Source organism: Pleurodeles waltl, chromosome 1_1, assembly GCF_031143425.1.
Source record: "Pleurodeles waltl isolate 20211129_DDA chromosome 1_1, aPleWal1.hap1.20221129, whole genome shotgun sequence".
NCBI lineage: Eukaryota > Metazoa > Chordata > Amphibia > Caudata > Salamandridae > Pleurodeles > Pleurodeles waltl.
In genome coordinates, this window is record NC_090436.1 from 335,255,997 (window position 1) to 335,270,467 (window position 14,471).

The 14,471-nt window shown below is 39.8% G+C and overlaps 1 protein-coding gene and 1 non-coding gene across 4 annotated transcripts in view; both read right to left on the reverse strand.

The window, feature by feature from the left end:
* DIMT1 (DIM1 rRNA methyltransferase and ribosome maturation factor) overlaps positions 1 to 14,471 on the reverse strand; it is a 57,449-nt gene that overhangs the window by 31,500 nt on the left and 11,478 nt on the right. For all 3 annotated transcript variants that reach the window (XM_069222638.1, XM_069222632.1, XM_069222623.1), the window contains 3 exons: positions 12,806 to 12,879; positions 5,645 to 5,731; positions 2,759 to 2,820 (listed from right to left, as the gene is read on the reverse strand). In XM_069222638.1, coding sequence (XP_069078739.1) covers positions 2,759 to 2,820; positions 5,645 to 5,731; positions 12,806 to 12,874 — 218 coding nt within the window. In that variant the 5' untranslated portion in view covers positions 12,875 to 12,879. The remainder of the gene's footprint in view (positions 1 to 2,758; positions 2,821 to 5,644; positions 5,732 to 12,805; positions 12,880 to 14,471) is intronic.
* Positions 11,359 to 11,488, reverse strand: LOC138292258 (small Cajal body-specific RNA 24). The gene has a single exon (XR_011202624.1). It is a non-coding gene; the product is annotated as a small Cajal body-specific RNA 24 (non-coding RNA).

A 14,471-nucleotide genomic window follows, 5' to 3' on the forward strand; every position in this document is an offset into this window, starting at 1 on the left:
CCCACAGCTGGACACTGAGATGCCTGCTTAGAGACAGTGTTCTGACCTACCTGAAACGTCCCTAAGTCCGTGGAACCCAAAGTCGTCGGCGAAGTGGATCCGGGTCCTCCTCCAAGAAAGACACATTCACCTGTGGATGACTACTGAAGATTGATGTAACCGGAGATCAGTCAACCAGTGCAAATGGACCTGCACTGGGCATCGTAGGAGATCGAGTTCTGAGGCCTGAAGTAAGTGTCCCCCAGGTGTCCCCAGGAATACTCACCACATCTCCAAAATCTTCAGCAACCTTGGCATCTTTTCAGCATCCTGCACCCCCAGCATCAGGGTCACTTCTCAGCTGGAACCGTGATCCCGGTAAAATCTGCTGTGAGGACTCTGAGACTGCTGGACATAACAGGTAACTGTCTCCATGGACCTAAGCGGTCCCTATGACTGGCTCCCAACCCGTTGTGGTCAGTCCAAGAGAGGATCAGTAATTGTGCTAGCAGCTGGTTCAAGAAACCTGACGGTGATCACAGAGATTTATTGGAACTTAAAAGAATTTGCTTACCTTTTAAAAATCATATTTCCAATTCCCCTCAATGGATTTGTGACGTTTTAGTATCTAATCTAAGGTACAAATACACTATTTTTTATAAATCAGTGTTTCTTGCCTACCTGTTGTTTTGGTACTTCTAAACACTTTACCCTTGTTCTTTTGACTAAGCCCGACTGCTCAGTGCCACATATATTGACTTCATAGGGATTGTGACATTATTACATGGTGAGGTCTCACAAACACAGCACAAAATAATCAAATTTCCTACAGAGGACAACTCATTAGCAACTACAATTTTAGCAACAGTTTTCTTTACCTGATGTGGGTTCAGATTTTCATGACAATGCCATATACTCTTTCGCCTTCTAGGATTTTTACATTCCCTCCCAGCGTATCTGAGAATGCATTTTGTTAGCATTGGATTTGTATGATAATTCAATTAGAGAATATATATTTTTAATCAATTAGTTACTTACTACATGTTATTGATGCTGTGTAAAATTGGAGTTGAGTGATATTTGTATACTGAGGATATAAACTACATTTTGTTAAGTGTTGACAAGGCCAGTTCATGCATCAAGGTTTTGCCCAGAAATGATGTTTATTACAACAACAATCTGTTAAGAATAATTAGCCAAGCAAATTAAACATATGGGTGATATAACGTGGCATAGTTCAAGTGTTAGAACTTACAAAAGCCTTCAACAAGAACATTCGCTGACTGGTAATATTTAAATCTTAATACAAATATGTTAGAGATATACCAAAGCCCAATTTGCATAATAAAGGCACTATCAAAACTCTGCCAAGACAACTTCAAGATTCAGCCATAAATGTTATGGAAATGTACATGGGTTATCACTTCATTAGGAGCCCAAGCAAGAACCCACCGAATAAACAACACTGTAATTGCCTGCTTTGAGTACAATATCAAACATCAATATATCAAATATGAGGGATATAAACAACTTGCTCCTGAAAGCAGAGTTATTCCACTCTTTGATCAGCTTGTCATCCTGCCTGTTAGGATAAAAACCTAGGTGTTACCATAAAAGAATCTCTCTCTTTACAAGCCCATGTGGGAAACATTGTGTGTAGTATTTACTACCCTGATGCCTTGTGAAGAATTTGTGAGAGCTATTGCAATTACTGCAACTTAACCTAACTTGGAGTCTCTCAGAAACAGCTAACAAAACTTCACATAGATGAAAAGATCAGGGTCATGATTGCAGCCATGACTCAAGAGTCAAAGCTTCCGCATGCATAAAATAGTTACACTGGCTACTGGTTCCAAGTTGATGGTGTTCAAATTCCTTTGACTTACTTTGGTCTGCTCTGGCATGTATGGCAGACAAAAAAAGAGTTCCACAAAGAAAGAATCATCTAACATTGGCAGTCTTTTCTTGCTGTGTTTTTGCCTAAAATCTAGGTGAAGCAGGGATTTCTTTAGCCTAAGTATTCTGCTGTGAAGCACCCTACGTAAGACTCTAGGATTGAACAATTCAAGGATGTGGTCAAATCCCATGCTTTCTGTTATAAGTTGGTGATGTTGCACACGTATAAATACACAATCGGATTGTGCACTACAAAAAGACACACCAGCAGCCTGTCACCATTAAAATTCGTTTTGCACTTTGAGTTGACCTGGGGAGGGAGGCATACAATGCAAGCTTTACTCTCAGTGATTATGGTAGATTCATAATCCCTCAGCCTACACCCTCCCTGTTATGGATGCAAACACCTAGTTCCAATCAAGACTGAAAACTATATCAAAAGGCTTCTCTAGTTTATCGGGAAATGGGGTGTGAGATGTCAAACAATTTTAAGAGCAGTTTTAAAAGCTGTTAATGGAAATGTCTTTGTACTAACCAAGTAAAAATCCTAATACTATATGTTTCAAGTTTCATTATTAATAGAAACATTGTGTTATGTGTAAAAGCTGTAACAAAGATTAACAGAAATAAGGAAGACACTAATATACATTACGCCAAGTGTCCTTTTGTATACAAATTACAGGTTCTCCAAAAAGCTCTTACTAAAATAGCACTTGGGTGGTATGCCGAGGAAGATGGTAGAACGTAAAACCCAGACTGTGCTAATACGAGTTATATACCAAATTAAATAAGTCAAACTTATGACTGCACACAACAAAAATGGAAGAAGAGATTTTGGAATTAAACAATAAAAGCATAATACTACGAAGAAATAGAAACTTACGTGCCCTGTACCCTCTTTTGAAGTTCTGCAACAAGTCGTGTATCAAGTTCACAAGCAACTACCTGCAAAAACAAACAAAAAACTAAGAGAGGGTGGTTCATTTTGAAAACATAACTGCATTGTGACAGGAAGCCATGATGCTGCTAACTTCAACAGCCGCCACTGCCTAGCATTTTTCTGTTCTGCTCATTCCTCCAAACAAGAGATGGGCTATTAAGAAATGTCATATATCCGTAAGCATTAAGTATTTATGAGCTCAGAAGATCTTGTCCTCAACCGTGTGCCAAGTGTAGTCATCAAAAGGGAAGCATCACTGTATATCTGAAGTCTTTTGGTCACGTGGAGAAATCACAAGAAAACATGATCACTGGTTTCACAAAACAAAAAATGAATAGCAAGAATCAAAGATGAATAAAGATGAATAAAGATACTATGATATGTCCACTGTTCAATGCTAAACCTTTAAAGTCGCTGAGATCAGTAGATAATAACAAAAATAAACAAAAAGGCTAATGTGATAACACGCTATTAAACAACAGGCGCTCAATCAAATAACATTATCAACATAATCTGCAAACATGAAATACTAATCCTTACTGTAACTGTGGCATGGTATTCTTCGGATTTTACAGAATTCATGGCTGAAACACTGATATGACAGAATGCTATAAAAACCAGCACTGACAGATCTATAGGCATTGCTGTTTTATAAGTGATTCACTGATTGGAGAGTGTGCAGTGTGTATGAGTGGCTGTGTAGGAATGAGTCAATAGCCGATAGATTAGTGTGTGCATGGATGATTGTATTAAAGTGTGGATGTAGAGATTACACGAATCCTACAAACTGAATTTCCCCACAGTAGCAGTGATGATGCTAAAAGTCACTGTTAAGTCTACGTAAGCATTACACCATGAATGCCACCATTTTACTTACAATGCCAACAATATATAAAGAATTAGAACAAGTCCAAGCCATTACACAGAAGTAGGCCCCACTGTGCCCAAAATACCCACAATATGTGTTTAATTACGATCATATGTTTAGATTTGCCATGCTCACTGTTCTACAAAAACAACATGCCCGCATGCAAGATCATGCCTACAGAACGTCACCGGAGTGACTTCATTCTGTCAGAACTTCAACTCATGTAGTCCCCTTTCTGGGTAATAACAGGTAAATCTAAAACAAGAACAACTTACCAAGCAGAGTACAAGGTAATGCTTATAATGGCTGTCAGCACCGTTGGCGTGAGTATCTGAATGTGCAGGAAGCCATCTTTCCCCCATTTCAGGAAGCGCTGGATCGTGGGTGATGCATCTTTCTCCAGCAACAAGGTGAGCTGGAATGCTGCTTTCTCAGAGGGAGCACAACTGTTCTAAGGTGATAGCGACTTCCCTTTTCCTCCCAACTATCAAATACTGGTAGATTTGCAGACCTGGTAACCACTACATCTGACAATTGTCAATGTGCCGTAAGTCCAAGCAGGAGGGTCAGAAGCCACTTTCATGCCTTTTCGCGGAGCCCAGAAAACTACCGTTCTAGAAAGTCCATCTGACAGAAAGTTATATCTATTAGTAATATCAACTGAGCAGATGAAAACGCTGGATGATACTTCGTGTGCTGTTTCACCAGATATTATAACGTCTCAATTCTCTTAACAATTAGGTCAGAATATTGATTCAACAGCAATAGCCACATTGAAAGGTGTTTCGTAGATGCAAGAGAAAAAAAACACCAAAAGTTTAAAAATTAAAAAGAGGAGGTTCTCCCCCGAACGGCCCCCATACAAAGCAAACCACGCTGAGGAGCACGAAGGAGGTGGAGGGATTACTGTATCAGCAAAGCTTGTTACTTAAACAATACAACTTTAATTATGGAAATATCAGAGACCCAAGACAGAAAAAAAGTAAATTTGTCATATTATTCCCTTTGTGACGTGGACAACTCTGTCCCAAAGCGACAGGTGCTCTAAAATAAAACTGGCAACAATCCTTTACTTTCTTTCTTTGATGTTATAGGATGTTCACAGCTCTTAATTGGCGTACACCTACTCACTGATTATAGACCGGCAACCACGTTTTCAAAAAGTTAATTATTTTGGGACCGTAACCTTATCGGAATTTTCGGCCAGATAATTATATCTAGCAAGGCCAGAGTATCAATATAAATGATGCAAATACAGGTAAAGTGGTAGGCTGTGATGGGGTACGCCCAAAATGATAGATACTCCATTCGTGCTACGCCTAGGGCCCATCACAGCTGAATGATTTCTTTGCAGCACAGACTTCTTGCTGGCAAGTTGGAAGCCTTAGTGGTGATGACGAGCTGCTTCTCCTGCTCAGAGGTCACTAATGCAGCTTCGATCCACATGGAATTCCTCAGATGCACAGGTATCCCTAAAGCACACTCAGCCGTAAAGAGGGAAAGTGCTGTTATTCAAGATGACTGTCTCCAGTCACCGAATGCTTGCCCAGTGGACTGAACCAAACACGCTATTGACACTACCAGCAAGCATATGGTGGATAACCCCAAACCCTTAACGGATGCACCCACCTTGCCAAAAATATGAATTTAAACATTAAAGAGATAAAAGATTCTCTGTAATGTTCATAAGACAGGTGTAACCTCTTGACCCTATCCACTAATAACAGCATCTACACAAGTACATTCAAACACTGATAGCAAAACTACTATTTTTGAGTGCTCTATTGTTGTTTACCTGGAATTCAAACTTTCCACAGGGTAGCCATAAATTCACACCAGAAATAAATGACCATCTAATAATGAGGAAGAATGAAATTACAAAAACCTAGGAACAACGTACTTTTATTGCTATTATAGTGACGCCTGCTGAAAAGTAGAATACAGATATACTTTCATCTTACCTTTTTAGCTTTTTCTAACAATTTCACAGTCATGTTACCAGTTCCAGGGCCAACTTCAAGTACAACGTCTGTTGGTCTCAATGCAGCCTAAACAATAAAAAAAAAAAGACGTCAGGAAATCTGTTTCAGTTTATATTTCGTCTTGAAAAACAAACCAATATGTGCAAGTGTATATTTCCAAGTACAAGAAAACAGTATGGAACCCTTAAATGTCTAAGCCCCTTTTCAGAGCCCTCTCAAAAATGGTGAAGTGCCTGACAAGGGTTTAACCCCTACGTTTCCTACAGAAAATGACAATTGAAATAAAAAAATATTTAAATTGAGGTGAGAAAAACAGCCATCTTTCTCTATGTTTTACTCTGTAACTTTTTCCTCCAATGTCAGATTTTGGAAAGCAATATACCGTTATGTATGCTGGACTCTTCTGGTTCCGGGTCTATATAGGGCTTGTAGGTTCATCAGGAACCCTAAGTACCCAGAGCCAATAAATGAGCTGCACCTTGCAGTGGGTTTTCATTCTATACAGGGTATACAGCAATTCATTTGCTGAAATATAAAGAGTGAAAAATAGGTATCAAGAATACCTTTGTATTTCCAAAATGGTCACAGGATAAGGTTTTGAGTAGCAGTGGTTATTTGCACATCTCTGAATTCTGGGGTGCCCATACTAGCATGTGAATTACAGGGCATTTCTCAAATAGATGTCTTTTTGTACACACACTCTTATATTTGGAAGGAACAAATGTAGAGAAAGACAAGGGGCAATAACACTTGTTTTGCTAATCTATGTTCCCCCAAGTCTCCCGATAAAAATGGTACCTCACTTGTGTGGGTAGGCCTAGTGCCCGCAACAGGAAAAGCCCCAAAACACAACATGGACACATCACATTTTTCCACAGAAACCAGAGGTGTTTTTTGCAAAGTGCCTACCTGTGGATTTTGGCCTCTAGCTCAGCCGGCACCTAGGGAAACCTACCAAACCTGTGCATTTTTTTAAAATCTAGAGACTTAGGGGGATCCAAGATAGGGTCATTTGTGGGACTCTCATCAGGCTCTGTTACCCAGAATCCTTTACAAACCTCAAATTCTGGATAAAACACTTTTTCCTCACATTTCGGTGACAGAAAGTTCTGGAATCTGAGAGGAGCCACAAATTTCCTTCCACCCAGCGTTACCCCAAGTCTCCTGATAAAAATGGTACCTCACTTGTGTGGGTAGGCTTGTGCTCCCAACAGGAAATGCCTCAAAACACTATCTGGACACATCAAAATGATCAAATAGAAAACAACCTGTTTTTGCAGGGGGGGGGGGGGGGGGGGGGGGGCGGGGGAGCCTTGCGTTTTTGGTCCTGGGCTCAGCAGCCATCTAGGGAAACCTACCAAACCCAGACATTTCTGAAAACTAAACAAAATGTACTAGCGGAGCACAACAATTTTTTTTTCTTTTCTTTCTTTTTTCTAAAGTATTGATAATCAAAAAGTCAAATATGACTATATAATTAGTAAATTGTGATAGACTGTCCACAATCCATATACATTCATATATTATTAACCTCAAACAATGTAGGTTCTCATAATTTTATATAATGAAAATATTTATTTCAAAAATTGGTGACAATGATAAATAACATACAACACTAACCCCTACAGTAGAAAACCAACCAACATAAAAGACATAATGTAAATAGATGCAATAAAAGTCCATAATCTAACAGAATGAACTGTGAGTCAAAGGACCGGATGATATTTTGTCGAATACACATGTAACATCAGCCGACACGTGTTTTGTCCACACATTGGACTTCTTCAAGGCTGATAAATCGAAATTCAAAAAACATTACATTAATAATTTAAAAATTAAAAAAATTAAAAAACAACTCCAAAAGACTAAAGAAAGGATCACAGTTAGTCAACCTGCACCAAGAGTGTGTTGGGAATAGAAAACGTGCCATAGAGAACCTACATCCCAAATTAGTCTTTGAGATTAAAAATGATATACTAAATATGAGTGATAGGGATGAAATTTGATATGAATGTGAAGGCGAGTCACTATTTTTAAGTATGAAAGAGAGACCTTAAAAGAGAGTTAAAGCAGCTGGAATGACGTGGTAATTCAGTTATGGTGTTAAGTGGCTCTGGCTAGAAATATACCTTCTTGGAGACAAAAGGTGCAGATCTGTATAGGCTGGGCTAGAAGGCACTAATGCATGCAAACTGGGTGCTCTGAGGAGATGCCTGAAACAATCATGAAAGCTACAAGTAAAGAGCACAGGAGAGTGTAAGAATCCATTTTGTATTGCTCCTTTTCCTCAAAGACATTTAGTTTGAGTTCTCTCTCTGAACGCACTACCCACTGCATATGTTATCTTATATATTTGTTTAGTAAAAAAAAAAGGCTTGCAGCTGGTTTCTTTCCCTAGCTTTGGCACATTACTCATTATAATCATTTGGTAAAAATAAACTAAATGTTACAGTTTGAAATTTAAAAAGTTAGACATGGGAAATAAAAAATGCTAGCAAGGGCTACGTCGTTGTTTTCGCCGAAATAGTGTTCCACGTTTGGACGAAAGACAACTGATCCCAAAAGAGGGAACACCAGGGTACGACATGTTAAAGGATTATGGTTTAGAAAATAATTTGTATAACAGTATATGGCGCAGATATACTAGACATTATCCTGACCTCCAGCGGCCGGAGGATGGAACTTTTGATTTAAAGAAAATAACCTACCCGCAGGAATGCTTGTTTCACAAAAAGGCTAGACAGCACATGTTTGATGTACATAGAAAATAGAAGCCTGAGGCTACTAAAAGGAAAATTAAGGCAGACAAATTGGTAGAGAAAGAAAAACGAAAAACAATAAAGCAAAATGTAGCGCAATACCACCACTCCCAAACCCAGAAGAGAATGGACTCTGAAGATAGAGTCCATAGAGCTCAGGTGGATGGAAGTTATGTATCAAAACAGACAGAATCCAAACATGCATTAGAAGAAGATGAGGTATTGCTACAAATGTTAGATAATAGCCCCACTGCACCTCCACCTTTCATCCCCCTGTGGTAGTCCAGCCTATCATGGGAGCCCAGCAACAGCAAGGGCTGAATTTAGGCAATCCAGGTGTACCACCACCTCAGCCTGTGCCATAGTAATAACAGACCCCAGCCCAAGTCCAAGTTTCCCCGCCCCCTGCTCCGCCACTGCCTGCCAACAATGCAACCTTGCAAATAATGTCTCATACCCCTAATACCCCAAATCGTCAATGTACAGCCACACTGGCGCCCACGGTACATTCGGTACAGGCTGCAGAATTAATTGCCCTCACCAGAGCTTGTGAAATAAGTGAACATCTTAGTGTTAATATCTACACTGATAGCCAGTATGCATTTGGAGTAGCTCATAATTTTGGGCGACTCTGGGCGAATAGAGGCTTTATCACGTTGCATGGCACCACCATTCAGCATGGCACGCCAATCATTAAGTGTAATGCCCACAAGAAAATTACTGATGACATAGGAAGAGGCTGGTTGTTTAAAGACATACTTTTTATAATAATAGCCATTATATTAAGCTGTCTGTTAGTACAGTGCTTATCTGCTTTATGTTCCTGTTTAAAAATGTGTAACCCTCCTCCAGTTAAAATACAAGAAACAAATCGAACTATGATTCAGAGAGAAGAGATCAATTCCCTAGTGGCTATTGATCCCACTATTCTCACTAAAGATATTGGTTGCTCATACCCATCTGTTGTTTATGTCCCATGAATGTCAATTCAAAGGACGTAGGAGTGAAATTCAACATATATGAGGAGATTTAGAACTCCTTTTGAAAACGTTGGTTATGTTTGAGAGAAAACTCAAAAAGGGCTGATTGTAAGAATCCATTTTGTATTGCTCCTTTTCCTTAAAGACATTTAGTTTGAGTTCTCTCTCTGAATGCACTACCTATTGCATATGTTATCATATATTTGTTTAGTTAAAAAAAGCCTGGTTCCACCACGGGCTCCCAGCTGGTTTCTTTCCCTTGCTGGGGCACATTACTCATTATAATCATGTGGTAAAAATAAAATAACCGACCATGGATGTTGTATTTTGGGGAGGGAAAGGTTTATATATATATCTTTGAACCACGAAATCCTTTGAAGGGTTCTCAGAATGTGAGAAGTCAGACAGCTACAGAAGGGAGTCGAGGACAAAGCAGAGACGGGAACCAGTGTGTGGAAACTGATTCCCTCCTTAAAATTCCTGAATGACATATGTTGTATTGTACTGTAATAGTATTTATATAGCGCTTACTACCCCTGACAAGGCGTTGAAGCGCTTTTCGGTAAGTAGCATGCTACTCTGGAACCCAACAAGAATTAGTGATGGATTAGTATCGGGAAATATGAGTACAGTTTTAGTATTATTATTGACCGGAGTAATGGAGGGGTGGAGGAGGAAAGAAATCCAGAAGTGTTAATTGGGAGTATATCCCTCATTTACTCAACCCAAAGGCTTGGGATGAGTAAAGGGGGAGAATTTAGTAGGGTTGTGTGGGAGGTCATGGTAGTAGAGTGAGGTTTGGTGAGTTAGATGTGGAAGCGGAGGGAAGAGCTTAGGCAGAGTTATTTAGGAGATGAAAGTAGTAGAAAGGATTTGGGATGAGTCAGAGTGGTTATGGTGGATAGTTTGATAGAGACATGACATATGATGATGGGTAGATAAGTGTGATAAGATGAGAGCAGGGATTCATAGATATCTAGTATAACAACCCACCCAGGAGCCATGCAATGACCCATGAACATGCCGAGCACAGAAACAACATATACACATACATACATGCACACATGAATACACACACATATATGTACATACACTACATTATTAGAACCATGGGTAAATATGTAAGGTGTAAGTACCTAGGGTACCCACTACAAACCAGGCCAGCCTCCTACAACAGTACTTCCGTTCGGTTCACAAAAGGCTACCAAGAACACAGTTTTGGACAGAGGTTTAGTGATCTTAGTTTAGAGTTTATGGGGTGCTTAAATATCAACTCCTGGCAAAAGATTTCAAAATTACAGCACATGGTGTAGGGTAGCAAATTTAGACATGCATACAGTTTACAGGACGGATGTGTAGAAGTGTGCAGATTATATTGGCAGTTCTCACATTTACAAGAGGCTCAGGAGACTGGAAAGCCTGATCAAATACCTCATACTAGATTATCAGTATTCCCCTTAGAATTTGTATGTGGCTACCCATTCAAATTGCCGGCTTCAGCTTCTGGTAAGACTTGTGTAGACCAGAGTGACCTCAATCAGTTTAGTGCCAACATTTGCCCTAGTCATTCATTCATATATATTGCAGTTTTCTAGCATGCAGACAAGACTTAAATTGGGGGGCGTGGGTCAAATAGCTTTACACGGAACGTAATTACAAGTGAGAACCAACACATCAAAATGTTGGACTGTTTTTTTTATAGGGCCATTTCCATGGCTCTATATAGACTTATCACAGGTGACTGCGATACAGAAGTAACTGATATTTTGATCCTCTTTAGAAGGTTTTGAAGAAATTCTTTTGGCTCACACTCAGGCAAGGGTCGTCAAAGTGTTCTTTTCATTTGGAAGGCTGTAGCTCAGGAAGGAGGATACAATATGTTCAGTTTACCCAAGGCTAACATATAGGCTCATAATGCACTGGGAGAAAGATTTAGTCACACTGGCTGGTGTGAAAATGTAAGAGGTGGAACGAGCCAGCCCATTTAAACTTCTATGAGCTGGTCAGATAACCTCCGTTACTGTTGGACACTTGTGTACAGTTATCACCATGAATTGGAGAAACTGGTAACACCTAAGCATCCATATATGTTAGGTGATGGGCTTCACATCAGTCTGGCCTGAACAATAAGGCGGATGTACCACAGAAGGTGCAATGTTAAATTAGTGATTGAGAGACAAACAAGGAGTTTACCATTTACATATGGAAGAGGTCAAAGTTCACCCACACTGCAGCCCTGATGAAGGAAGTCTTTCGAGAGTACCCACCAACAATTAGAGGAACTCCCAATTTCATCCAAAAACTCAAGTTACCTGCACAACGCCACTAGGATTCACTCCGATCATCATGCAGATTCCACGGAATGCAGAGTCTTTTATATCTTAAATCATTATTTACTTTATGTATCCTTTGATGTATGAGTATAAATATCACTGTTGAACGCACCATGTTAGCACACACTACTTTGGACTGGGGACGACAGTTGTAAATCTGTCCTCTTTGTTGCAGCAAAATAAATAGACCTTGGTCATTGACTAAACTCCTTTGTAAATGCATTTGTAAGTATTTTTGGAACGTGCTTTACAAGAGCATTAGATGAAGGAGAGGGGGCAAGTGGGCAAGGAGAGGGCAACATGGAACGCAACAGATTGGATCTCAAGATACACCCTAGGATTACACCGACCAATTATGAGGGGAAAATCACGGCGTGACTAAAACCATTTTACTGGCAAATGCTTTGAGAAAACTACCTGCAAATAAGTTCTAAAGGATACGTGGATGGTAATTGCTTTTTGCAATTACCATCAAAATAGATTTTAAATGTGGAATGCCGGAGCTCTTCTGCTCACTATCAGGACCCGCCCCCGACTTGTTTGTGCATTTTGTGTTTTAACGTCACTGGACAGACACGAATGTTCGAACATGCCATGCAGGATGAGTGTGCATACGTGGGGGATGATGAACGACGTTTGAGAAAGGGTCCTGATTGAAAGTAATTATTCTGAAGCAATGGGAGGGAGGAAGGCATATTGGAAAAAATACTCTGTGCCTGTGAATGCGTCAGTCTGTAGGCGCTACGATACCAGAGTTAGGGTTTGTGCTCTCATAGAAGTTCAACAAACTCAGGGGATGAAACAGTACTTGGGACACTGATGTGAGAGGAACAACAGGAAATAATATGGTACAGCCAATAGAAATGGAGGAAATGGCAAGCACAGTAACCAATGAAAAGCAAGGAAGCAAGCGAGCAGCATGTAAGCCCCTTTTAAGATTTATATTGAATACAATAGGTTTCCCAAACACAGCACAAGCGCTGTGCAGGCGAAACCTAACAAAATATCCCTCTATTTCAGCCAGTATAAAGAAAGAATTGAATAAATACCAAAATGAAATGTACTAACCTTGTCTATTATGCTGTTGACAACCAGAGGGTTTTTCAAAATATGTTGCCCAATTCCAGTGTTGAACATGATTCCTAGGCCAAACGGAAATTAGACAAAATTAAAATGATTTACATGTCTGTCCACCTTAGGCCATTTACCATTTATTTAATTGTTATTAGCCTATCCGGCCTTAACAATAATCACACAATAGATATCAATCCATCAAACTCAATAAAAATCACATTGAATAAAACATCTCAGTAAAAAGGAAACTATGCTTGAATTTTTGATTTAACATGTACCAAAATGTGTCCAATTTACCATACATATCGTAAAACCTGATTTGACCATAATTTACATAAAAACTTAACTTATTCTAGAAAAACGTTATAAATCTAATATTTAAAATGTCTTATTCTGGAACGAATCATTTGGGACCTTGCAGTGCCTTCCAACCATTTAATAAAAGCCCGAGGCCTAACCCAGTTTTACACTACCCTGCACCGATTTCCCAAGCTAAATAGCTACGGGATAACATAGGCTATTGTGCCTATGCCAACTGTGGGTGCATTGATAGACGTAATTTCCATGCTTCCAAGATATAAGTTGAGACCTCTGTCACAATGTATTTCTCATCTGAACGCATACATAGCGCTTCCGCCTCCTTGCACTTCCTAACTCCGTAAGATCTGAAAAGTGGACGAAGGTACAGTTTACGGAGTTTGAGCGTAAAGTGGCATAATAAAAGGAAGTGGGAAAGTGTTTCCGGACCACCATGAAGGCATGGACAGCATTCTAATCTACCCGGAGGAGCGGATTGCCATCTGTTGACCACCGCTGTCACTGGTAGTGTGCCCATACGGAATTTAAAGTAGAGAGCCCTTTTTTCCTCCGGATAAATACTGTCTATGAATATTGCTGGTTTAAGCTCTTGGTTAAACAAAATATACCGCTTGAATAAAGGGCTAAATGACTCGCACATAATCTCAGTCTTTCTCTCCCAATATGCCTTTTTTATAACAGCTAGACTAGTCCTTCCGATTTTTTCTGGATGGAGCCAAAAGTCATCCTGGCCGATAGCAGCCAGGATAGTTGAGATATGTTTGAACCAGGACAGTTTCCGATGGTTTTGCAACTTCATGATGTCCTTAAGTACGTCTCTGAATGGTTTGAGAGCCTCTTTTGTCCAAATAGGGATCCAGTATCTTACTGGAGCCAGAGCAATGTAGTCCTCAACCTTTCTCATCTGTAAATCAATTCTTATTGCATTCATTGGTGTAGCATTACCTAGACAAAGTAATCGGCGTAAGAATTTGTTCTCGGTTACTTGTATTGATGGAATCTTTCTGAATCCCCAGATCTCTGCGCTGTAAAGTGCTGCGGCTCTTGCTTTTGTTTTGTATGCAAGCAGTGCAGAGCTCACGGAGTGATTGCCTGTAGCTTTTGCAAATCTGAGTACTGCTCCGGCTTGTTGGGCCAAGGAAATTCTGCTTTTGTAGATTTGTGGTTTCCATGTCTGTTTTTCATCTAATCTGCAGCCCAGGTAATCATAGGTGGCCACTCGGGCCAAAGGCTTATTATTTGCCCTAAAAGTCGATTGCAACATCTGTTTTTGGTTAAGAATCATAAACTTTGTTTTCCCCTCATTGATTACTATGCTCCTTGAGATACAAAAAGATTCGAA